Consider the following 25,854-nt stretch of genomic DNA (forward strand, 5'->3'; position numbering starts at 1 on the left):
TGTGTGTGTGTGTGTGTGTGTGTGTGTGTGTGTGTGTGTGTGTGTTTGCTGGGCCAAAAGTAGGAGGCCTCTCCGCTGCAGTCCAAACACATTCCTACTTTAAATGGCTTTTCCATTTTGTTATTTTCTATGGCAGGGAATAGAATGTTCTCTCGATTCTTTCTCTCTCTTCCAAGACTCTGTTTTTCTCCTATTAAGACTGGAGTGTGGAGTGCTTTCTTGTTTCAGGCAGGAGAGGAGAGCACTCTCTCTGTGGCTTGGGGCTTATTGCTGCTGGGTTCATTTAGTCTCACACAGAGGTCAGGAAGGTGGTTTTTCACAGTATAAAATATATGAAATAATGTAGCTGTCTTTGGTGTCTTTGGACAGACTGGGAAGAAGATGAGATGGAAGAGTTATTCTGCTTTTCTTCCGAGTTAGCTTCACATAGATATCCTCGTTTGATTGTATATTAACTTAAATTATTTAAGTTGTTGGTGTTATAGGCTTGTAAAGGACAAAATGCATAATGGACTAGGGAAGGGGATGAGAGTTACTATTCTTGGACTAAGGAAGGGAAGGAGAGTTACTATTATTGGACTAGGGAAGGGGATGAGAGTTACTATTCTTGGACTAGGGAAGGGGATGAGAGTTAATATTCTTGGACTAGAGAAGGGGATGAGAGCTACTATTCTTGGACTAGGGAAGGGGATGAGAGTTACTATTCTTGGACTAGAGAAGGGGATGAGAGTTACTATTCTTGGACTAGGGAAGGGGATGAGAGTTACTATTCTTGGACTAATGAAGGGGATGAGAGTTACTATTCTTGGACTAGGGAAGGGAAGGAGAGTTACGATTCTTGGACTAGGGGAGGGGATGAGAGTTACTATTCTTGGACTAGGGAAGGGGATGAGAGTTACTATTCTTGGACTAGGGAAGGGAAGGAGAGTTACTATTCTTGGACTAATGAAGGGGATGAGAGTTACTATTCTTGGACTAGGGAAGGGGATGAGAGTTACTATTCTTGGACTAGGGAAGGGGATGAGAGTTACTATTCTTGGACTAAGGAAGGGAAGGAGAGTTACTATTCTTGGACTAGAGAAGGGGATGAGAGTTACTATTCTTGGACTAGGGAATGGAATGAGAGTTACTATTCTTGGACTAGGGAAGGGGATGAGAGTTACTATTCTTGGACTAGGGAAGGGAAGGAGAGTTACTATTCTTGGACTGGTGAAGGGGATGAGAGTTACTATTCTTGGACTAGAGAAGGGGATGAGAGTTACTATTCTTGGACTAGGGAAGGGGATGAGAGTTACTATTCTTGGACTAATGAAGGGGATGAGAGTTACTATTCTTGGACTAGGGAAGGGGATGAGAGTTACTATTCTTGGACTAGGGAAGGGGATGAGAGTTACTATTCTTGGACTAGGGAAGGGGATGAGAGTTACTATTCTTGGACTAGGGAAGGGGATGAGTGTTAATATTCTTGGACTAGAGAAGGGGATGAGAGTTACTATTCTTGGACTAGGGAAGGGGAGGAGAGTTAATATTCTTGGACTAGGGAAGGGGATGAGAGTTACTATTCTTGGTCGGATGGAGCTCGAACCTCGTCATCATCATTCTTCCACCTGTGTCCCTTCACTCAGTGCTGTTCAGGGAAACATGATTAAAACATTTCTATAATTGTTGCCCGCAAACCATAAATAATCATGAAGGGGTGGGGGAGAATATAGAGTTGCCATAGTGACATGACGGTATTCAGTCTGTAATTATCTGCTATGTGTGTGTCTCTCACAAGCCTACAGAGAGAGAGGCACACACTAGAGATACCCGAATCTCGATCTCGGACCGTAGCGGGTCCACATCCAGAATTCTAAATAATGTCACGGGTATGGGTTAATCTGATATGATTGTCACGGGTCTCGGGTATTTGTAATTTTAAGAATCTTGGCTATTTGTCATTTTAACTGACTTGTTCAGAAAGGTACAGATCTGAACACGACTGTTGCAGTATAGAGAAAGAAGATAGAGAGAAATTGTATCATTTATGCTGATGCTCTTGCTTTTCATGAGAGTGGAGCGTGGCTCGTGTAGCTTTTTGTTGGCCAGTTATAAGTCATCAAAGTGGCAATAGGCTACAGTCATAGAGCCTCCGTGTGTTGCAAAAGTTAGGAGATAACATGGCATAAATATACTCCCTATGGATACTCCCTATGACCCATAAACCAGCTTTCTGGACAAACCAGAAAATCAAGAGCCCATCTGAATTTTTATCAAAGCCCAATCTTGATGTTTGTCATGCTTGTGTTTTCAGAAGTTGTGGGGTGAGTCATTTAGTGCGGAGACTTGAGGTAGGCCTCAGTTGCCACAGTGAGCTGTTATAGATGGAACAGTTATAGCCCACTGTTATGTGTTGTTCCTCTCCAGTAGGTGTCCTCTCCTCTGTCTGTTGAGAATCAGGGACAGACCGATCACATCCCAGAGGATACATAGAATGCAGTGGGATGATGTCACACAGTCATTATCATCTCAGTCACTGTATACATTTCTGTATGCCATCCATGCATGATATTATACCCCACCCTGCTGTACGTTCTGCAGTGCTCTGCTCTACACCACCACACTACTTTCCATAGCTAGTAACTCCCCTCTCTCCTCTCTGCAGGCAAGGACGAGCTCGTGAATAACCACAGCCTGTGTAACCAAGGTGTCAAGGTAAGGTTCTGTTTACATTCTGCTTGCACTGTAACTCACAGGAGTGATAAAAGTGTATATTTCTCACTCTGGCACTGAAAGTGACATTTAAAGACTAGTTTATTTATAGTATGTATGTTTACATACGTAGCCCCTTGGTGTCACTTCTCAGCACTGGTCTTTAGTCTTCACAACTGAGAGCTGATCATTCTAATAATAATCATTTGGTGGGTGTTTTTATGTCCTATGATGACATGTTGACACTGAAGCAGGGGTTGGTTTTCACTCTGCTACTGGCTAGAGTTTCACACCACACACTCTCTGTGTGTGCGTGTTGTTTCTGCTACACAATACTGGCCTGATGTTAGCTCCCATGCTCCACAACTGCATTTGCATAGGAGCAGAGTGGCAAGAGGACTTTTCAGACCCACATAAATACCAGTATTATTTTTTCCTTGGCAAAAATGGAAACACGAAGCACACAAAACTCTTTGGTCCTTTAAAAACCTACTGTATGTCAAATAGTGTGCACTATAGCTTGGAAAATACAAAAATGTGACTGGATGACAACATAATGATGTTTGTTTCCAACATTAGGGCTGTTCTCCGCTTTGCGTTTTGTTTCATTGCCACGATACTAGTACGAGTATCACAATACCGGCCCTAGTAAACACACATCACTTTGGACGTATGTTTGGCTCTTCTTCTCTGTTCTGTTACTGCTGTCTGCTTGACTGATTGAAAAGGGAAGGTCAAGGTTAGTTAGAGCAAAGAGCTACCCTCTTTCTTCTGTCTCTGAGGCCCTCCTTTTCTACCTCTCTCTCTTCCTCCCTCTCTCTCCCTGCCCCACACAAATAGTGTGTGTGTGTGTGTGTGTGTGTGTGTGTGTGTGTGTGTGTGTGTGTGTGTGTGTGTGTGTGTGTGTGTGTGTGTGTGTGTGTGTGTGTGTGTGTGTGTGTGTGTGTGTGTGTGTGTGTGTGTGTGTGTGTGTGTGTGTGTGTGTGTGTGTGTGTGTAGGTGTGTGTATGTGTGTAGGTGTCCAAACTTTACACTGCTACTGATTGTACGTACGTGCACTCAGTACCAGTGTAAAGTTTGGACACCTACTCATTCAAGGGATTTTCTTTATTTTTACTATTTTCTACATTGTAGAATAATATTGAAGACATCAAAACTATGAAATAACACATGTGGAATCATGTAGTAACCAATAATATTTTAAGATTCTTCAAAGTAGCCACCCTTTGCCTTGATGACAGCTTTGCACACTCTTGGCATTCAAATAAGTTATGTTATACTCACTGACATCATTCAAACAGTTTTCAAACAGTTTTAGAAACTTCAGTGTTTTATACTTCTACTTCTACTTTTCTAGTGTTTTTTAAAACAAATAATATGCATAACCTAGCTTCTGGGCCTGAGTAGCAGGCAGTTTACTTTGGGCACACTTTTCATCCCGACGTGAAAATAGTGCCCCCTAGCCTTTTTTGGTTACTACATGATTCCATTTGTGTTATTTCATAGTTTTGATGTTTTCACTATTATTCTACAATGTAGAAAATAGTAAAAATTAAGAAATACCAGTAGGTGAGTAGGGTAGGTGTGTCCAAACTTTTGACTGGTACTGTACATACACACAGATATATGCACACATAAACACAGACATAAACACACACATAGATAGAGAGATGCAGTGCCCAGTCCTTAGCAACACTCAGGGCTGCCAGCCATCTGGGCCACACAACCTCTCTGGCTTATTTAAATCATTCTGGAGAAGGGTGCCATTCCTCACGGCTTCCCCCAGGTGGGGAGGGTAGGCAACAACATACCCACCACGCTGACCCTCAACACAGGGACCCCTCAGGGGTGCGTGCTTAGTCCCTTCCTGTACTCCCTGTTCACCCAAGACTGCATTTCCACGCACGACTCCCAACACCATCATTAAGTTTGCCGACAACACAATGGTGGTAGGCCTGATCCCCGACGACGATGAGACTATAGGGAGGAGGTCAGAGACTGCCAGGACAACAACCTCTCCCTCAAAGTCAGCAAGACAAAGGAGCTGATCGTGGACTACAGGAAACAGAGGGCCAAGCAGTCACCCATTCATCGATGGGGCTGTAGTGGAGCGGGTCGAGAGCTTCAAGCTCCTCAGTGTCCACATCACTCAGGAATTAACATGGTCCACACACACCAACACAGTGGTGAAGAATGCATGACAACGCCTCTTCCCCCTCTGGAGGCTGAAACATTTGGGATGGGCCCTCAAAACGCTCTACAGCTGCACCATTGAGAACATCCTGGCTGGCTGCATCACTGCCTGGTATGGCAAATGCTTCGCATTCGACCGCAAGGTGCTACTGAGGGTACTGCGTACAGTAACACTGCTTTGACTCATCACATACGCTGCAGCTGGCGTGTATTATCTGTCACTTTATTCCTAGTTATATGCACATGGATTCGGTACTGGTACCCCCTGTATAGAGACAAATTATCCTTACTCATTGTGTATTTATTATTGCTTTTATTATTATGTGTTTTACTTTTCTATTTTCTTTATCTCTGCGTTGTTGGGAATGGCTCGTAAGTAAGCTTTTACGAAGCATGTGATGAATAACACTTCATTTGATTTGAATTAAGCCTAACCCTCTTGGATAGCATTCAGGCAAATATGGCTTACGTGGGGAGGTTACTTATTACATGCGCAGTACGCAAGTTCTGTAGTGTTCTCTGAGTGAGGAGACTGCAGCGTGTCTGTAGCACATAGTATGACCCTCATTGCCTGCATTGCAGTCTGTGTCTGCACTGGCTTGCCCCCTTGTGGCTGTTTTAAAACATTGCACTACATTGCAACAACTGCATGAGAACTAGGCAGATCTGTAATAGCACAACAGTAACAGATTGAAGCGCTATATGATGAATTAAGATCCACTGTAATGATATTAGAATGTCTTCTATTGGATTCCATTTTTGATTTGATTTATTAGGATACCCATCAGCCAACGCCGATGACTACAGTCTTAGTTGGGTCCTACACATAACGAAAAATATATTAGACAAAAGACACATTTTGCATTAAAGGATGATGATTTTATGATTTGGAAAGTGGCAACATAACTCAATGTAACTATAGTATATAGATGTATATAGTCATGGAAGAGCACTGCAAATTACTTTTATGACCAGTAGAGAAGAGTGAGAATGAAGAGAATGAACCTGTTATGGTCGGTATAGAATGAAGAGAATGAACCTGTTATGGTCGGTATAGAATGAAGAGAATGAACCTGTTATGGTCGGTATAGAATGAAGAGAATGAACCTGTTATGGTCGGTATAGAATGAAGAGAATGAACCTGTTATGGTCGGTATAGAATGAAGAGAATGAACCTGTTATGGTCGGTATAGAATGAAGAGAATGAACCTGTTATGGTCGGTATAGAATGAAGAGAATGAACCTGTTATGGTCGGTATAGAATGAAGAGAATGAACCTGTTATGGTCGGTATAGAATGAAGAGAATGAACCTGTTATGGTCGGTATAGAATGAAGAGAATGAACCTGTTATGGTCGGTAAAGAATGAAGAGAAAGAACCTGAGTCAGATGTGGCTCACAGGTGTCTTCCATGATCAATGACCTTGTGCACTATTCTTTTGATGCCACTGTGTTGATGTCCCCCCCCCCCCCCCTCCTGCTAGCAGGTCCCCTGTGTGTGATGCCCTCTTGCTAGCAGGTCCCCTCCCAGAGTGTGATGCATCATGGCTCCGGTGCTCAGTGCCTTGTTAGGGCCGGGGGTCGTGGGGTCAGGGGTCTCCATGGCGACATCGTTAGGCAGCGAGCCGCTGGTCCTTGTGGTCACCCTGATGGCCATCTCTGCCATCGTGCTTCTCTCACTGCTACTGCAGCTGTGTGCCAGCTGCCAGGGGTGAGTGGGACACAATAAAATGAAATGCATGAATACTGTCGTTTTACTTGCCTTCAGAAAGTATTCACGCCCCTTGACTTTGTCCACATCTTGTTGTGTTACAACCTGAATTTAAAAGATGTTGTGTCACTGATCTACACACAATACCCCATTATGTCAAAGTATAAATTCTTCAGAAATTTGTAGCAATTAATTACAAATGAAAAGCTAAAATGTATTGAGTTAATACATCTTCAACCCTTTGTTATGGAAAGCCTAAATAAGTTCAGGAGATAAACATTTGCTCAACAATTCACAGAAGTTGCATGGAATCACTGTGTGCAATAATTGTTTTTAACATGATTTTTGAATGACTACCTCATCTCTATAACACACACATACAACTCTCTGTAACGTCCCTCAATCAAGCACTTAATTTCAAACACAGATTCAACCACAAAGACCAGGGAAGTTTTCCAATTCCTCGCAAAGGGCACCTATAGGTAGATGGGTAAATAAAAAATAAAAAAGCATGAATATCCCTTTGAGCATAGGGAATTTATTAATGACACTTTGGATGGTGTATCAATACACCCAGTCACTAAAAAGATACTGGCGTCCTTCCTAACTCCGTTGCCGGAGAGTAAGGAAACTGCTCAGGGATTTCAACACGGGGCCAATGATGACTTTAAAACAATTCCAGAGTTTAATGGTTGTGTTATATGATTGCTAAGGATGGATCAACAACATTGTAGTTGCTTCACAATACTAACATACATTTCAGAGTGAAAAGAAGGAAGCCTGTACAGATAAAACATCTTCAAAGACATGCATCCTGTTTGCAATAAGTAATACTGCAAAACAACGTGGCAAAGCAATTCCCTTTTTGTCCTGATTACAACGTGTTATGTTTGAGGCAAATCCAATACAACACATCACTAAGCACCACTGTTCATATTTTCAAACATGGTGGAGATTGCATCCTATTATGGGTATGCTTGTCATTGTCAATGACTGTGGACTTTTTTAGGAAAAAGATCAGCGGAATGGAGCTAAGCACAGGCAAAATCGTAGACGAAAACCTGGTTCAGTCTGCTTTCCAACAGACACTGGGAGATAAATGTACATTTCAGCAGGACAATAACCTTAAACAAGGCCAAATATACACTGGAGTTGCTTACCAAGACGACATTGAATGTTCCAGAGTGGCCTAGTTAGTCTTGCCAATCTATCGCAATACTTGAACATGGCTGTCAAGCAATGATCAATAATGTAAAAGAGCTTGAAGAATTTTTTAAAGCATAATGTGCAAATGTTGCACAATCCAGGTGTGGAAAGCTCTTAGAGACTTACCCAGAAAGACTCACAGCTGTAATCACTGCCAATCCAGGTGTGGAAAGCTCTTAGAGACTTACCCAGAAAGACTCACAGCTGTAATCACTGCCAATCCAGGTGTGGAAAGCTCTTAGAGACTTACCCAGAAAGACTCACAGCTGTAATCACTGCCAATCCAGGTGTGGAAAGCTCTTAGAGACTTACCCAGAAAGACTCACAGCTGTAATCACTGCCAATCCAGGTGTGGAAAGCTCTTAGAGACTTACCCAGAAAGACTCACAGCTGTAATCACTGCCAATCCAGGTGTGGAAAGCTCTTAGAGACTTACCCAGAAAGACTCACAGCTGTAATCACTGCCAATCCAGGTGTGGAAAGCTCTTAGAGACTTACCCAGAAAGACTCACAGCTGTAATCACTGCCAATCCAGGTGTGGAAAGCTCTTAGAGACTTACCCAGAAAGACTCACAGCTGTAATCACTGCCAATCCAGGTGTGGAAAGCTCTTAGAGACTTACCCAGAAAGACTCACAGCTGTAATCACTGCCAATCCAGGTGTGGAAAGCTCTTAGAGACTTACCCAGAAAGACTCACTGCTGTAATCACTGCCAATCCAGGTGTGGAAAGCTCTTAGAGACTTACCCAGAAAGACTCACTGCTGTAATCACTGCCAAAGGTGATTCTAACATGTATTGACTCAGGTGTGTGAATACTTTTGCAGACATTTCTAAAAATCATTTGGAGTATTGTGTGTAGATTGGTGACAAAAACAAAACAAAAAAAATCTATGTTTTATTCAGTCTGTAACACAACAAAATATAGAGTAAGTCAAGGGCTGTGAACACTGAAGGCACTGTAGTTATACTGTACTGTAATATAGTTTATTAATCACATTCTCACTTTGGTACCGGCAGACAGACTAACACAGTTGGGTGTCTGCATAATAGACTGCATTATTACAGTCTTCTGTAGACTGTAGTTGAGTCCATACATAACCTCCAAACAGACAAAGTCAAAGCTTTAATCATCTTCTTCCTTCTTCTTCTCCAGGCAAAATAAATCCAATGGCCGCCCAGGAGACCATGAGAACCTCATGAATGGAGTGAGTCTGTCTGAAGTCGTCCTCCTCCCTTTCCTCTTTTCCCTCTTTTAAAGGGTTCTCTCGCTTCCTTAAATTGAAACGGCAAGTCTAAGTTATTCTGCTGAAGTGCTGAATAGAAATCTGAGAGTTCCTCCTTTCATTTTCTGTCAAGACATTCCTCTCAACACTTCTATGAGTGAGGGTTGGCCTTGTGGGATACAGGGTTAGTCAATGAAAAGTGGGAGAGAACATGTCAGAGGCAACTTGTCTAGCAGAATGGTTGAGTTGATGTCTTCCTGGGTTAGACTCTTGGAGAGGAGAGAACAGCTGTGAGTTGGTGTCTCGCTGGGTTAGGCTCTTGGAGAGGAGAGATCAGCTGTGAGTTGGTGTCTCGCTGGGTTAGGCTCTTGGAGAGGAGAGAACAGCTGTGAGATGGTGTCTCGCTGGGTTAGACTCTAGGAGAGGAGAGAACAGCTGTGAGTTGGTGTCTTCCTGGGTTAGGCTTTTGGAGAGGAGAGAACAGCTGTGAGTTGGTGTCTCGCTGGGTTAGACTCTAGGAGAGGAGAGAACAGCTGTGAGTTGGTGTCTTCCTGGGTTAGGCTCTTGGAGAGGAGAGAACAGCTGTGAGTTGGTGTCTCGCTGGGTTAGACTCTTGGAGAGGAGAGAACAGCTGTGAGTCTGTGTTTTCCTGGGTTAGACTCTTGGAGAGGAGAGAACAGCTGTGAGTCGGTGTCTTCCTGGGTTAGACTCTTGGAGAGGAGAGAACAGCTGTGAGTTGGTGTCTTCCTGGGTTAAACTCTTGGAGAGGAGAGAACAGCTGTGAGTTGGTGTCTCGCTGGGTTAGGCTCTTGGAGAGGAGAGAACAGCTGTGAGTTGGTGTCTTCCTGGGTTAGACTCTTGGAGAGGAGAGAACAGCTGTGAGTCGGTGTCTTCCTGGGTTAGACTCTTGGAGAGGAGAGAACAGCTGTGAGTTGGTGTCTCGTTGGGTTAGGCTCTTGGAGAGGAGAGAACAGCTGTGAGTTGGTGTCTCGCTGCGTTAGACTCTTGGAGAGGAGAGAACAGCTGTGAGTTGGTGTCTCGCTGGGTTAGACTCTTGGAGAGGAGAGAACAGCTGTGAGTTGGTGTCTTCCTGGGTTAGACTCTTGGAGAGGAGAGAACAGCTGTGAGTCGGTGTCTTCCTGGGTTAGACTCTTGGAGAGGAGAGAACAGCTGTGAGTTGGTGTCTTCCTGGGTTAGACTCTTGGAGAGGAGAGAACAGCTGTGAGTTGGTGTCTTCCTGGGTTAGACTCTTGGAGAGGAGAGATCAGCTGTGAGTTGGTGTCTTCCTGGGTTAGACTCTTGGAGAGGAGAGAACAGCTGTGAGTTGGTGTCTCGCTGGGTTAGACTCTTGGAGAGGAGAGAACAGCTGTGAGTTGGTGTCTTCCTGGGTTAGACTCTTGGAGAGGAGAGAACAGCTGTGAGTCGGTGTCTTCCTGGGTTAGACTCTTGGAGAGGAGAGAACAGCTGTGAGTTGGTGTCTTCCTGGGTTAGACTCTTGGAGAGGAGAGAACAGCTGTGAGTTGGTGTCTCGTTGGGTTAGGCTCTTGGAGAGGAGAGAACAGCTGTGAGTTGGTGTCTTCCTGGGTTAGACTCTTGGAGAGGAGAGAACAGCTGTGAGTTGGTGTCTCGCTGGGTTAGACTCTTGGAGAGGAGAGAACAGCTGTGAGTTGGTGTCTTCCTGGGTTAGACTCTTGGAGAGGAGAGAACTGCTGTGAGTTGGTGTCTTCCTGGGTTAGACTCTTGGAGAGGAGAGAACAGCTGTGAGTTGGTGTCTTCCTGGGTTAGACTCTTGGAGAGGAGAGAACAGCTGTGAGTTGGTGTCTCGCTGGGTTAGACTCTTGGAGAGGAGAGAACAGCTGTGAGTTGGTGTCTCGCTGGGTTAGACTCTTGGAGAGGAGAGAACAGCTGTGAGTCGGTGTCTTCCTGGGTTAGACTCTTGGAGAGGAGAGAACAGCTGTGAGTTGGTGTCTTCCTGGGTTAGACTCTTGGAGAGGAGAGAACAGCTGTGAGTTGGTGTCTCGTTGGGTTAGGCTCTTGGAGAGGAGAGAACAGCTGTGAGTTGGTGTCTTCCTGGGTTAGACTCTTGGAGAGGAGAGAACAGCTGTGAGTTGGTGTCTCGCTGGGTTAGACTCTTGGAGAGGAGAGAACAGCTGTGAGTTGGTGTCTCGCTGGGTTAGACTCTTGGAGAGGAGAGAACAGCTGTGAGTTGGTGTCTCGCTGGGTTAGACTCTTGGAGAGGAGAGAACAGCTGTGAGTTGGTGTCTTCCTGGGTTAGACTCTTGGAGAGGAGAGAACAGCTGTGAGTCGGTGTCTTCCTGGGTTAGACTCTTGGAGAGGAGAGAACAGCTGTGAGTTGGTGTCTTCCTGGGTTAGACTCTTGGAGAGGAGAGAACAGCTGTGAGTTGGTGTCTCGTTGGGTTAGGCTCTTGGAGAGGAGAGAACAGCTGTGAGTTGGTGTCTTCCTGGGTTAGACTCTTGGAGAGGAGAGAACAGCTGTGAGTTGGTGTCTCGCTGGGTTAGGCTCTTGGAGAGGAGAGAACAGCTGTGAGTTGGTGTCTCGTTGGGTTAGGCTCTTGGAGAGGAGAGAACAGCTGTGAGTTGGTGTCTTCCTGGGTTAGACTCTTGGAGAGGAGAGAACAGCTGTGAGTTGGTGTCTCGCTGGGTTAGACTCTTGGAGAGGAGAGAACAGCTGTGAGTTGGTGTCTTCCTGGGTTAGACTCTTGGAGAGGAGAGAACAGCTGTGAGTCGGTGTCTTCCTGGGTTAGACTCTTGGAGAGGAGAGAACAGCTGTGAGTTGGTGTCTTCCTGGGTTAGACTCTTGGAGAGGAGAGAACAGCTGTGAGTTGGTGTCTCGTTGGGTTAGGCTCTTGGAGAGGAGAGAACAGCTGTGAGTTGGTGTCTTCCTGGGTTAGACTCTTGGAGAGGAGAGAACAGCTGTGAGTTGGTGTCTCGCTGGGTTAGACTCTTGGAGAGGAGAGAACAGCTGTGAGTCGGTGTCTTCCTGGGTTAGACTCTTGGAGAGGAGAGAACAGCTGTGAGTTGGTGTCTTCCTGGGTTAGACTCTTGGAGAGGAGAGAACAGCTGTGAGTTGGTGTCTCGCTGGGTTAGACTCTTGGAGAGGAGAGAACAGCTGTGAGTCGGTGTCTTCCTGGGTTAGACTCTTGGAGAGGAGAGAACAGCTGTGAGTTGGTGTCTTCCTGGGTTAGACTCTTGGAGAGGAGAGAACAGCTGTGAGTTGGTGTCTCGCTGGGTTAGACTCTTGGAGAGGAGAGAACAGCTGTGAGTTGGTGTCTTCCTGGGTTAGACTCTTGGAGAGGAGAGAACAGCTGTGAGTCGGTGTCTTCCTGGGTTAGACTCTTGGAGAGGAGAGAACAGCTGTGAGTTGGTGTCTTCCTGGGTTAGACTCTTGGAGAGGAGAGAACAGCTGTGAGTTGGTGTCTCGTTGGGTTAGGCTCTTGGAGAGGAGAGAACAGCTGTGAGTTGGTGTCTTCCTGGGTTAGACTCTTGGAGAGGAGAGAACAGCTGTGAGTTGGTGTCTCGCTGGGTTAGACTCTTGGAGAGGAGAGAACAGCTGTGAGTTGGTGTCTTCCTGGGTTAGACTCTTGGAGAGGAGAGAACTGCTGTGAGTTGGTGTCTTCCTGGGTTAGACTCTTGGAGAGGAGAGAACAGCTGTGAGTTGGTGTCTTCCTGGGTTAGACTCTTGGAGAGGAGAGAACAGCTGTGAGTTGGTGTCTCGCTGGGTTAGACTCTTGGAGAGGAGAGAACAGCTGTGAGTTGGTGTCTCGCTGGGTTAGACTCTTGGAGAGGAGAGAACAGCTGTGAGTCGGTGTCTTCCTGGGTTAGACTCTTGGAGAGGAGAGAACAGCTGTGAGTTGGTGTCTTCCTGGGTTAGACTCTTGGAGAGGAGAGAACAGCTGTGAGTTGGTGTCTCGTTGGGTTAGGCTCTTGGAGAGGAGAGAACAGCTGTGAGTTGGTGTCTTCCTGGGTTAGACTCTTGGAGAGGAGAGAACAGCTGTGAGTTGGTGTCTCGCTGGGTTAGACTCTTGGAGAGGAGAGAACAGCTGTGAGTTGGTGTCTTCCTGGGTTAGACTCTTGGAGAGGAGAGAACTGCTGTGAGTTGGTGTCTTCCTGGGTTAGACTCTTGGAGAGGAGAGAACAGCTGTGAGTTGGTGTCTTCCTGGGTTAGACTCTTGGAGAGGAGAGAACAGCTGTGAGTTGGTGTCTCGCTGGGTTAGACTCTTGGAGAGGAGAGAACAGCTGTGAGTTGGTGTCTCGCTGGGTTAGACTCTTGGAGAGGAGAGAACAGCTGTGAGTTGGTGTCTTCCTGGGTTAGACTCTTGGAGAGGAGAGAACAGCTGTGAGTTGGTGTCTCGTTGGGTTAGGCTCTTGGAGAGGAGAGAACAGCTGTGAGTTGGTGTCTTCCTGGGTTAGACTCTTGGAGAGGAGAGAACAGCTGTGAGTTGGTGTCTCGCTGGGTTAGACTCTTGGAGAGGAGAGAACAGCTGTGAGTTGGTGTCTTCCTGGGTTAGACTCTTGGAGAGGAGAGAACTGCTGTGAGTTGGTGTCTTCCTGGGTTAGACTCTTGGAGAGGAGAGAACAGCTGTGAGTTGGTGTCTTCCTGGGTTAGACTCTTGGAGAGGAGAGAACAGCTGTGAGTTGGTGTCTCGCTGGGTTAGACTCTTGGAGAGGAGAGAACAGCTGTGAGTTGGTGTCTCGCTGGGTTAGACTCTTGGAGAGGAGAGAACAGCTGTGAGTCGGTGTCTTCCTGGGTTAGACTCTTGGAGAGGAGAGAACAGCTGTGAGTTGGTGTCTTCCTGGGTTAGACTCTTGGAGAGGAGAGAACAGCTGTGAGTTGGTGTCTCGTTGGGTTAGGCTCTTGGAGAGGAGAGAACAGCTGTGAGTTGGTGTCTTCCTGGGTTAGACTCTTGGAGAGGAGAGAACAGCTGTGAGTTGGTGTCTCGCTGGGTTAGACTCTTGGAGAGGAGAGAACAGCTGTGAGTTGGTGTCTCGCTGGGTTAGACTCTTGGAGAGGAGAGAACAGCTGTGAGTTGGTGTCTCGCTGGGTTAGACTCTTGGAGAGGAGAGAACAGCTGTGAGTTGGTGTCTTCCTGGGTTAGACTCTTGGAGAGGAGAGAACAGCTGTGAGTCGGTGTCTTCCTGGGTTAGACTCTTGGAGAGGAGAGAACAGCTGTGAGTTGGTGTCTTCCTGGGTTAGACTCTTGGAGAGGAGAGAACAGCTGTGAGTTGGTGTCTCGTTGGGTTAGGCTCTTGGAGAGGAGAGAACAGCTGTGAGTTGGTGTCTTCCTGGGTTAGACTCTTGGAGAGGAGAGAACAGCTGTGAGTTGGTGTCTCGCTGGGTTAGACTCTTGGAGAGGAGAGAACAGCTGTGAGTCGGTGTCTTCCTGGGTTAGACTCTTGGAGAGGAGAGAACAGCTGTGAGTTGGTGTCTTCCTGGGTTAGACTCTTGGAGAGGAGAGAACAGCTGTGAGTTGGTGTCTCGCTGGGTTAGACTCTTGGAGAGGAGAGAACAGCTGTGAGTCGGTGTCTTCCTGGGTTAGACTCTTGGAGAGGAGAGAACAGCTGTGAGTTGGTGTCTTCCTGGGTTAGACTCTTGGAGAGGAGAGAACAGCTGTGAGTTGGTGTCTCGCTGGGTTAGACTCTTGGAGAGGAGAGAACAGCTGTGAGTTGGTGTCTTCCTGGGTTAGACTCTTGGAGAGGAGAGAACAGCTGTGAGTCGGTGTCTTCCTGGGTTAGACTCTTGGAGAGGAGAGAACAGCTGTGAGTTGGTGTCTTCCTGGGTTAGACTCTTGGAGAGGAGAGAACAGCTGTGAGTTGGTGTCTCGTTGGGTTAGGCTCTTGGAGAGGAGAGAACAGCTGTGAGTTGGTGTCTTCCTGGGTTAGACTCTTGGAGAGGAGAGAACAGCTGTGAGTTGGTGTCTCGCTGGGTTAGACTCTTGGAGAGGAGAGAACAGCTGTGAGTTGGTGTCTTCCTGGGTTAGACTCTTGGAGAGGAGAGAACTGCTGTGAGTTGGTGTCTTCCTGGGTTAGACTCTTGGAGAGGAGAGAACAGCTGTGAGTTGGTGTCTTCCTGGGTTAGACTCTTGGAGAGGAGAGAACAGCTGTGAGTTGGTGTCTCGCTGGGTTAGACTCTTGGAGAGGAGAGAACAGCTGTGAGTTGGTGTCTCGCTGGGTTAGACTCTTGGAGAGGAGAGAACAGCTGTGAGTCGGTGTCTTCCTGGGTTAGACTCTTGGAGAGGAGAGAACAGCTGTGAGTTGGTGTCTTCCTGGGTTAGACTCTTGGAGAGGAGAGAACAGCTGTGAGTTGGTGTCTCGTTGGGTTAGGCTCTTGGAGAGGAGAGAACAGCTGTGAGTTGGTGTCTTCCTGGGTTAGACTCTTGGAGAGGAGAGAACAGCTGTGAGTTGGTGTCTCGCTGGGTTAGACTCTTGGAGAGGAGAGAACAGCTGTGAGTTGGTGTCTTCCTGGGTTAGACTCTTGGAGAGGAGAGAACTGCTGTGAGTTGGTGTCTTCCTGGGTTAGACTCTTGGAGAGGAGAGAACAGCTGTGAGTTGGTGTCTTCCTGGGTTAGACTCTTGGAGAGGAGAGAACAGCTGTGAGTTGGTGTCTCGCTGGGTTAGACTCTTGGAGAGGAGAGAACAGCTGTGAGTTGGTGTCTCGCTGGGTTAGACTCTTGGAGAGGAGAGAACAGCTGTGAGTTGGTGTCTCGCTGGGTTAGACTCTTGGAGAGGAGAGAACAGCTGTGAGTTGGTGTCTCGCTGGGTTAGACTCTTGGAGAGGAGAGAACAGCTGTGAGTTGGTGTCTCGCTGGGTTAGACTCTTGGAGAGGAGAGAACAGCTGTGAGTTGTGAATCTGTTTGTGTTTGTGCATGTGCCTGTGTGCATGCGAGTGAGTGTCTCTCTCTGGGTGTCAGGGGGTGTCGAGCATGAGGCAGTTTTACATTAGCATCCATAATGACCGGAGAAGGAGGGAGGAGAGAGGGAGAGGAAGATGTAGCCACTCCTTTGCCTGAGTGTGGTGTAGAACAGGAGGGATGATGACCCAGGTTAAGAGTTCAGAGGTCAACATTATCCAGGAAGGAATAGACAGAAGGGAGACATGACTTCCAGAGTGGGGAAGGAGTATTAGTTTAATGTGATGAATGCAGTCAAAATATTTACTCTGACACACTCTCTCACGCTAACACACACAGACTGTGTACTGTGGTCTGGAAACAACACCAGATGGGTAGAATGTCTTCCACTTCGGTCTGCAGTATCTTTACAGTGCCTTGCGAAAGTATTCGGCCCCCTTGAACTTTGCGACCTTTTGCCACATTTCAGGCTTCAAACATAAAGATATAAAACTGTATTTTTTTGTGAAGAATCAACAACAAGTGGGACACAATCGTGAAGTGGAACGACATTTATTGGATATTTCAAACTTTTTTAACAAATCAAAAACTGAAAAATTGGGCGTGCAAAATTATTCAGCCCCCTTAAGTTAATACTTTGTAGCGCCACCTTTTGCTGCGATTACAGCTGTAAGTCGCTTGGGGTATGTCTATCAGTTTTGCACATCGAGAGACTGAAATTTTTTCCCATTCCTCCTTGCAAAACAGCTCGAGCTCAGTGAGGTTGGATGGAGAGCATTTGTGAACAGCAGTTTTCAGTTCTTTCCACAGATTCTCGATTGGATTCAGGTCTGGACTTTGACTTGGCCATTCTAACACCTGGATATGTTTATTTTTGAACCATTCCATTGTAGATTTTGCTTTATGTTTTGGATCATTGTCTTGTTGGAAGACAAATCTCCGTCCCAGTCTCAGGTCTTTTGCAGACTCCATCAGGTTTTCTTCCAGAATGGTCCTGTATTTGGCTCCATCCATCTTCCCATCAATTTTAACCATGTTCCCTGTCCCTGCTGAAGAAAAGTAGGACCAAACCATGATGCTGCCACCACCATGTTTGACAGTGGGGATGGTGTGTTCAGAGTGATCAGCTGTGTTGCTTTTACGCCAAACATAACGTTTTGCATTGTTGCCAAAGAGTTCAATTTTGGTTTCATCTGACCAGAGCACCTTCTTCCACATGTTTGGTGTGTCTCCCAGGTGGCTTGTGGCAAACTTTAAACAACACTTTTTATGGATATCTTTAAGAAATGGCTTTCTTCTTGCCACTCTTCCATAAAGGCCAGATTTGTGCAATATACGACTGATTGTTGTCCTATGGACAGAGTCTCCCACCTCAGCTGTAGATCTCTGCAGTTCATCCAGAGTGATCATGGGCCTCTTGGCTGCATCTCTGATCAGTCTTCTCCTTGTATGAGCTGAAAGTTTAGAGGGACGGCCAGGTCTTGGTAGATTTGCAGTGGTCTGATACTCCTTCCATTTCAATATTATCGCTTGCACAGTGCTCCTTGGGATGTTTAAAGCTTGGGAAATCTTTTTGTATGCAAATCCGGCTTTAAACTTCTTCACAACAGTATCTCGGACCTGCCTGGTGTGTTCCTTGTTCTTCATGATGCTCTCTGCGCTTTTAACGGACCTCTGAGACTATCACAGTGCAGGTGCATTTATACGGAGACTTGATTACACACAGGTGGATTGTATTTATCATCATTAGTCATTTAGGTCAACATTGGATCATTCAGAGATCCTCACTGAACTTCTGTAGAGAGTTTGCTGCACTGAAAGTAAAGGGGCTGAATAATTTTGCACGCCCAATTTTTCATTTTTTGATTTGTTAAAAAAGTTTGAAATATCCAATAAATGTCATTCCACTTCATGATTGTGTCCCACTTGTTGTTGATTCTTCACAAAAAAATACAGTTTTATATCTTTATATTTGAAGCCTGAAATGTGGCAAAAGGTCGCAAAGTTCAAGGGGGCCGAATACTTTCGCAAGGCACTGTATATGGACTTTAATGTTCTCAGAGAAGAATCACTATTTTCAGAGCCACAATATTTAATTGACCTTTTCTTTCACACACACACAGTGACACACACACACACACACACACACACACACACACACACACAGTGACACACACACACACACACACACACACACACACACACACACACACACACACACACACACACACACACACACTCTGCTCACACTTCCAGGGACATGGAAACGTTTTTATCTGATAGATTGGATATCTGGTGAGTAACCTTTACGCTGTAATGTTGCGCCTCGCCTGTGAAAGTATTGAAGAGGACTTCACTTAAACAGTGGTGTGTCTGTCACAGAGTGACAGGTTAAATAGGGGCTTTGTCTTCTACTCGACAGCATGATTACTGGTCTCATTATTAGGTTAAATAAGCTCGTTGTCTTTGTCCTCGACAGGCTAAGTGCTGCGCAGCTAACTCCTATGTCTGTAGGAATTCCATCAGATTCAGCCTAGCAACAGTCATTACCAGACACAGCCAATAGGAGGTGCTATAGAGCTATATAGCTCACTGTCCCTTGGTTTTCTGTCAGTGAAGGTGTCTGAAAAACAACAAACAAAGGCCTGCAGTGGCTGCTAGCTCAATGTCCGTTTCTCCCCCCACAATGTCATGGTGTTAATATGAATTCAAGTGTAAATATATTAGATTTGCTCTCAGCCTCTCAGATTGAGGAGTAGAAGGACACTGATTTCATGTGTCTGTAATGTATTTGGCTCTACCTAGCAGATGTTTTTATCCGAAGTGACTTCTAATACAGTGAGCGCATATGTTTGTTGTATGTGTACTGACTGAGCCACACAGGACCACATAGGGATTTAGGTTAAACTGATCCCAGATCTGTGTCTATATTGTGCCACATAGACCCATCCTAACCTAGTCCTTGTCTCTATTGTACAGGTATCTGAGAGAGAGACGTTTACCGGAAGTCAATCTGTGGACAGCCCAGGGACTGACCTAGTGGTGAGCAGTTCACACAACGGCCCACTAACCAGTGGTACAGGTAATACACGCACAATGACTTCTTCTGCACGTGTCATTTGTTTGTCAGAGAGTTTCAGAGAGTGGAATTTTCATTCAGAATACATTACATCCACATTTAGCCTTCACCCTACACATTTGCTTGATTATTCATTTGGCTTCCACACCTGTGGCTATCTAATCCACGGCCAGATGTGATGCAGCCTGGATTCCAACCAGGTACTGCAGTGACGTGGGGCTCCCGAGGGGCGCAGTGGTCTAATACAAGAGGCCTCACTGCAGTACCTGGTTCTCAAACTCTCTCTGTTAACCCGGCATAACCACCCACCCACTATCCCCTTTGTTGTGTCCAATTCAATTAAACTCGACCCAACTCATCTTTAAAAAAAATGGATTTAATTGGATACATCCATCCTCTCCCAGTGTTGACAGACACCCAGGACAGCAGTCCCCAGCCCTCTGAGGAGATGCTGTCCAGCCAGTCAGAGCTGCGGAGCTCCAAGTGTCCCCAGGACCGTGAGCTTCCCAGCATCCCACCCAACAGCGCCCTGGAGGGGATGGGATCCTCCAGCGAACCCCCTCTACCCGTCTCTGGAGACGGCACCTACGAGGTATTAGGGATTCATATTGTTGTTGTTCCTGTGTACTTATTCAGCTACTTATTGGAATGAGTCCTCTTGTTTTTATTGTATAGCTGTACTGGATTGTGTTGTCTATATTGTGTTGGAGTAAACACCCAGGAAGACTAGTCCTAATGTACTGACAGCTGTCTCAATCAACTAACTAGGTGGTGAAGGAGAGAGGCGGCATCTTAACGGCGTCCCGTGACGTGAGCGTTGAAGACTCCCTCTACGAGACGGTCAAAGAGCTGAAGGACCATCCAGGGAGCCTGGCTGTAGGTATACCCAACGGACACGGTACTACGTCCCCCTTCAGCCCCGATGACGACCCTCACCCTCACCACCTCCACAACCCCCTACCCCCTTCCCACCACCGTCCAGCCCTCCACAATGGCCACCTCAGCCCCTGCAGCACTCCGGAGCGGGGGCCCCTGTGCGCGGGAGTGGAGTACGCCTCGGTGGATCTGAACAAGAAGAGCCGTTACAGTGCAGACCTGGAGGCCAGGCGCTCAGCCACCATCACTGCTGCTGTAAGCCCCACAGAGGAGCCCGAGGAGGAGGACAGACCCCCGCCTGTACCTGACAAGGTGCTGGATGAGAACGACAACCAGCCTACCATGATGGACGCAGGAGGGGTGGTGGTAATGGGGGCAGCACTTCACAACGGAGAGGTGAGGAGGGTTGTCTGTGTTTCTGTCTGTGTTTGTGTACGCCTATGTGTGTAAGTGAGAAATTGAGTAAACAGACAGTAGGACGACAGCGCTAATTATTCCTCACAATACTATATGCATTGTTTCACTAGATAGTGATTTGCATCCTTTGCCCTGGCAAACTTCCTGCACCCGATGAGAGAGATCTAAAGGTTATTAATGAAGTTAGGTACGCCGGGAGTTTTAGTGAGAGCTTTATAAATAAACAGACAGCGATGAATCAACCTGCGAGACTTCAAAGAGGGCCAACCTACCTTCTGGTAAAGAATGCAGTGATGTGTACTGAACCTGTCACCCGTAATAAAACGAAGTGCACACACACGTACATGTACACAGATACACAAACTAAAACCCCACCCCCCACACACACACACACACACACACACACGTACATGTACACAGATACACAAACTACAACCCCCCCCCCCCCTCCCCACACACACACACACACGTACATGTACACAGATACACAAACTACAACCCCCCCCTCCCCCACACACACACACACGTACATGTACACAGATACACAAACTACAACCCCCCCCCTCCCCACACACACACACACACGTACATGTACACAGATACACAAACTACAACCCCCCCCTCCCCCACACACACACGTACATGTACACAGATACACAAACTACAACCTCCCCCCCCCCCCCCCCCCCCCACACACACGTACATGTACACAGATACACAAACTACAACCCCCCCCCCACACACACACACACACACGTACATGTACACAGATACACAAACTACAATTCCCCCCACACACGTACACTGATACACAAACTACAACCCCCCCCCCCCCCCCCCCCACACACACACACACACACGTACACAGATACACAAACTACACCCCCCCCACACACGCACACAGATACACAAACTACACCCCCCCACGCACACGTACACAGATACACAAACTACACCCCCCCCCACGCACACGTACACAGATACACAAACTACACCCCCCCCCCCCCCCCACGCACACGTACACAGATACACAAACTACACCCCCCACACACACACACACGTGCACACGTACACAGACACATACACAAACTACAACCCCCCCATACACACACACACAGCCTTGTCTGTCTAGCCCTCCTTTGTGGCTTTTCTCCTAGCAACCTTCTTTTGTCTCTGAAGCTCCAGCCAATTAGCTAATCAGTAATACAAGTGTACCATTGGACAGCAGGTGACGCCTAGCCCAGCTTGACCCTCTGGCTCCCTGCTATATGATGAAATATTGAACCAACCGCAGGGCTGTGCTGGGCCACCTGCACCCCCAAAAGCATGTTCCTATTGCGTCTCCCGTGTTGGAATTTGAAGTCACCATTAATTCTCCTCTACGTGTCTCTACCCCCAATTTTATTTTTACAACCTCTATATTACACACGCACGGATGGAATCATATGGACACACACACATTTGCACACACTCTGGAGCTGATTTAAGGTTAACCCAGAACGTTCTTTATTCTCGGTGGCGGTGCATCGGTGTGACTGGGGTTGGCTGGTGATTTGTCTTGTCAGACCGTAATGTGTATGGTAATGTATGCAGATCAGAGTGGAGGAGAGGATGTGGGTGTCTTTTGTTATGGTGTTGCGGAGAAGAGAAGAGAGGGGGAGAAGAGATGAGCGGAGGAGAGGGAAGGAGATTGATTGTGGGCAGGCTCTCCTCTGTCTGACAGACCAGGCAGATGACGGATGACACTCAAGTGTGTGTGTGTGTACACAGGAGGACATCTGCGTGTTTATGTCTGAAAGGTTCTTCCTAAGGTAGACCCTCAGATCCCTCACACACACACACACACACACACACATATGACACATACAATATCCTCTCCTGCTCTGTAACTCAGCTATTGAGCCATAATAAACAGAAATGACAAATTAATTGCCCATGACCTTACAAGCTTCTGCTCTACACTGACAAAATGTAATTGACCTTGCCCATCACTAGTGTGATGTACACCAGGGGCCATTTTCTTAGATAAACTGTGATATTCAGCATGTCAACAGTCAAGTTGTCTGTCGCCAAAGGGAAAAAGCTTTATTTTATTCAGAGTGTGTGTGTGTGTTTGCCTGTATGTGTGTGTGTGTGTGTGTGTGTGTGTGTGCGTGTGCGTGCGTGTGTGTTTGCCTGTATGTGTGTGTGTGTGTGTTTGCCTGTATGTGTGTGTGTGTGTGTGTGTGCGGGTTTGCCTGTATGTGTGTGTTTGCCTGTGGGGGGGGGTGTGTGCGCGCGCATATGTTTGTGTGTGTTTGCCTGTATGTGTGTTTGCCTGTATGTGTGTGTGCCTGTATGTGTGTGTGCCTGTATGTGTGTGTGTTTGTGTACCCATGTGAAACCAAACCACATATTCTCTTGCTGACTGATGCGTTGGCATGTTAGACTTCAGTCCTCCATCATCAGCCTCATAGTAGATGTCCTGTCTGTCAGTCCATACCCCAAACTGCCTTGATACACCAAATGACCAAAAGTATGTGGACGCCCCAAACTGTTACAAAGTTGGAATCACAGAATTGTCTAGAATGTCATTGTATGCTGTAGCGTTAAGATTTGGAACTAAGGGGCCTAGCCCAAACCATGAAAAACAGCCCCAGACCATTATTCCTCCTCCACCAAACTTTACAGTTGGCACAATGCATTGGGGTAGGTAGCGTACTCCTGGCATCTGCTCAACCCAGATTCGTCCATCAGACTGCCAGATGGTGAAGTGTGATTCATCACTCCAGAGAACGCGTTTCCACAGCTCGAGTCAAATGTGGGCGAGCTTTACACCACTCCAGCCGACGTTTGGCATTGCGCACGGTGATCTTAGGCTTGTGTGTGTGGCTGCTCGGCCATGGAAACCTATTTCATGAAGCTCCCAACGAACCGTTCTTGTGCTGACGTTGCTTCCAGAGACAGTTTGGAACTGTGTTGCAACCGCGGACGGACAATTTTTTTGTGTGTGTATATATAGTGTACATTCTTATCTATAAGACGTCTTAACTGAGTGAAGGAATGCCTTAACATGCATACTTTTCATAGTTTTTCCTGACCATGGAAGTGACCTGACCTTTCAGCCTTAATGTGCTCAAGACAAGTGACTTGGCTGGTATGTCTAGGAACCTGTTTTCTCCTGGTTAAATCATGTAGTCAGGAGCAACTCCTGGTTGTAGTCATGAAACAACTTACTTAACTGGACTGGCACTTTCATTTGTTAAGCTACATGGACAAAGACTTCAGGGAATTCAGGAATTAGAGCAGACTCACATTATGAGAGACACATGGAGGCTTGTTGATGACGGGGTCAGGAACTTTCTTCATGATTCCACACCACTGGGCTCCAAGGCCATATGAATTCAATGCTCTCTGAGAGAAACAAAGGAGAGATGAAGGAGAGATGCTGAATATGGATGGAGAGATGATGCTGAATATAGATGGAGAGATGCTGAATATTGATGGAGAGGTAACAGAGAGATGCTGAATATAGATTGCGAGATGATGCTGAATATTGATGGAGAGATGCTGAATATTGATGGAGAGATGATGCTGAATATAGATGGAGAGATGCTGAATATTGATGGAGAGGTAACAGAGAGATGCTGAATATAGATTGCGAGATGATGCTGAATATTGATGGAGAGATGCTGAATATAGATGGAGAGATGATGCTGAATATTGATGGAGAGATGATGATGAATATTGATGGAGAGATGCTGAATATTGATGGAGAGATGATGATGAATATTGATGGAGAGATGCTGAATATTGATGGAGAGATGATGCTGAATATTGATGGAGAGATGATGCTGAATATAGATGGAGAGATGATGCTGAATATAGATGGAGAGATGATGCTGAATATAGATGGAGAGATTATGCTGAATATAGATGGAGAGATGATGCTGAATATTGATGGAGAGATGCTGAATATTGATGGAGAGATGATGCTGAATATTGATGGAGAGATGATGCTGAATATTGATGGAGAGATGATGATGAATATTGATGGAGAGATGCTGAATATTGATGGAGAGATGATGCTGAATATTGATGGAGAGATGATGCTGAATATAGATGGAGAGATGATGCTGAATATAGATGGAGAGATGATGCTGAATATAGATGGAGAGATGATGATGAATATTGATGGAGAGATGCTGAATATTGATGGAGAGATGATGCTGAATATTGATGGAGAGATGATGATGAATATTGATGGAGAGATGATGATGAATATTGATGGAGAGATGCTGAATATTGATGGAGAGATGATGATGAATATTGATGGAGAGATGCTGAATATTGATGGAGAGATGATGCTGAATATTGATGGAGAGATGATGCTGAATATTGATGGAGAGATGATGATGATGAATATTGATGGAGAGATGATGATGAATATTGATGGAGAGATGCTGAATATTGATGGAGAGATGATGCTGAATATTGATGGAGAGATGATGATGAATATTGATGGAGAGATGCTGAATATTGATGGAGAGATGATGCTGAATATTGATGGAGAGATGCTGAATATAGATGGAGAGATGATGCTGAATATTGATGGAGAGATGCTGAATATTGATGGAGAGATGCTGAATATAGATGGGAGGGACGATGCTGAAAATTTATGGAGAGTTGCTGAATATTGATGGAGAGATGCTGAATATTGATGGAGGGACGATGCTGAATAATGATGGAGAGATGCTGAAATAGATGGAGATGATGGAGAGATGATGCTGAATATAGAGGATGCTGACGATAGATGATGCTGAATATAGATGGTAGTGGTCAACCTTTTCTGGTTCTACATTCAAGTTATCCCATCATCATCCTCACCAGTCCCCATGTAAAGTCATTGGTTAACCTTGGGTTGTCTAACTCAAGATTTACATCTTATATGTCCTTGACCAAGTGAACAATGGATTTTAAACCATGCTTATTCCTCAGTACATCCAACATATAGGAGGCGTGAAGTAGTAGCCAGCTAGCTACTGTACCAGCTCTGATATTGACACCCTAGAAAGGTGTTTTTGATGTCTGTCAGCGATGTGTTGTTGATTAATGACCCCATCAATCATAAGGAACTGTATATAGCAGCTATACACAATAACATCGCTACAATTCTCATTGTGTATTAACTGATTAATCCGTAATGTTGTTCATAAATGATTGATTACATATCATACACCTGCTTAGCTCAGGTGGGAGTATGCACAACACACATGGTTCTGGTATATTGTAATGCGTGGACTTGTTTGTGTTGTTTTCTCTTCTAGTTACTCTCTCCCTCACCGGGGCTTCACAACCATGTGCTGTTGGAGAACGAGGTAGGGTTGTGGCCTTCCACTGAACTCATTCCCCTATTGTCCTGATGCTTATTTAGGAATCACTTGAAAAAGAGATGTCAGTCTAACTGTGACTTCCCTGGTTGAATAAAGGATGCATAAATCAAATAGTCCTTCGATGCTCACTCTGACTGCTTTCTTTCTCTCTTTCTCTCGCTCTTTCTTTCTTTCCTTCTCTCTCTCTCTCTTTCTTTCTCTCTTTCTCTCGCTCTT

The 25,854-nt window shown here is 46.0% G+C and overlaps 1 protein-coding gene across 8 annotated transcripts in view; it reads left to right on the forward strand.

Moving 5' to 3' along the window:
- LOC110496546 (phosphoprotein associated with glycosphingolipid-enriched microdomains 1) overlaps positions 1–25,854 on the forward strand; it is an 87,105-nt gene that overhangs the window by 56,662 nt on the left and 4,589 nt on the right. For 2 of the 8 annotated variants that reach the window (XM_036953274.1, XM_036953276.1), the window contains 7 exons: positions 2,645–2,694; positions 6,368–6,594; positions 8,955–9,006; positions 18,874–18,976; positions 19,378–19,565; positions 19,742–20,245; positions 25,573–25,623. In XM_036953274.1, coding sequence (XP_036809169.1) covers positions 6,428–6,594; positions 8,955–9,006; positions 18,874–18,976; positions 19,378–19,565; positions 19,742–20,245; positions 25,573–25,623 — 1,065 coding nt within the window. In that variant the 5' untranslated portion in view covers positions 2,645–2,694; positions 6,368–6,427. The remainder of the gene's footprint in view (positions 1–2,644; positions 2,695–6,367; positions 6,595–8,954; positions 9,007–18,873; positions 18,977–19,377; positions 19,566–19,741; positions 20,246–25,572; positions 25,624–25,854) is intronic. The other 6 variants (XM_036953275.1, XM_036953277.1, XM_036953279.1 and 3 more) reach the window with 3 other exon arrangements.

This window comes from Oncorhynchus mykiss, chromosome 18 (assembly GCF_013265735.2).
Source record: "Oncorhynchus mykiss isolate Arlee chromosome 18, USDA_OmykA_1.1, whole genome shotgun sequence".
In the NCBI taxonomy this organism is placed as follows: Eukaryota; Metazoa; Chordata; class Actinopteri; order Salmoniformes; family Salmonidae; genus Oncorhynchus; species Oncorhynchus mykiss.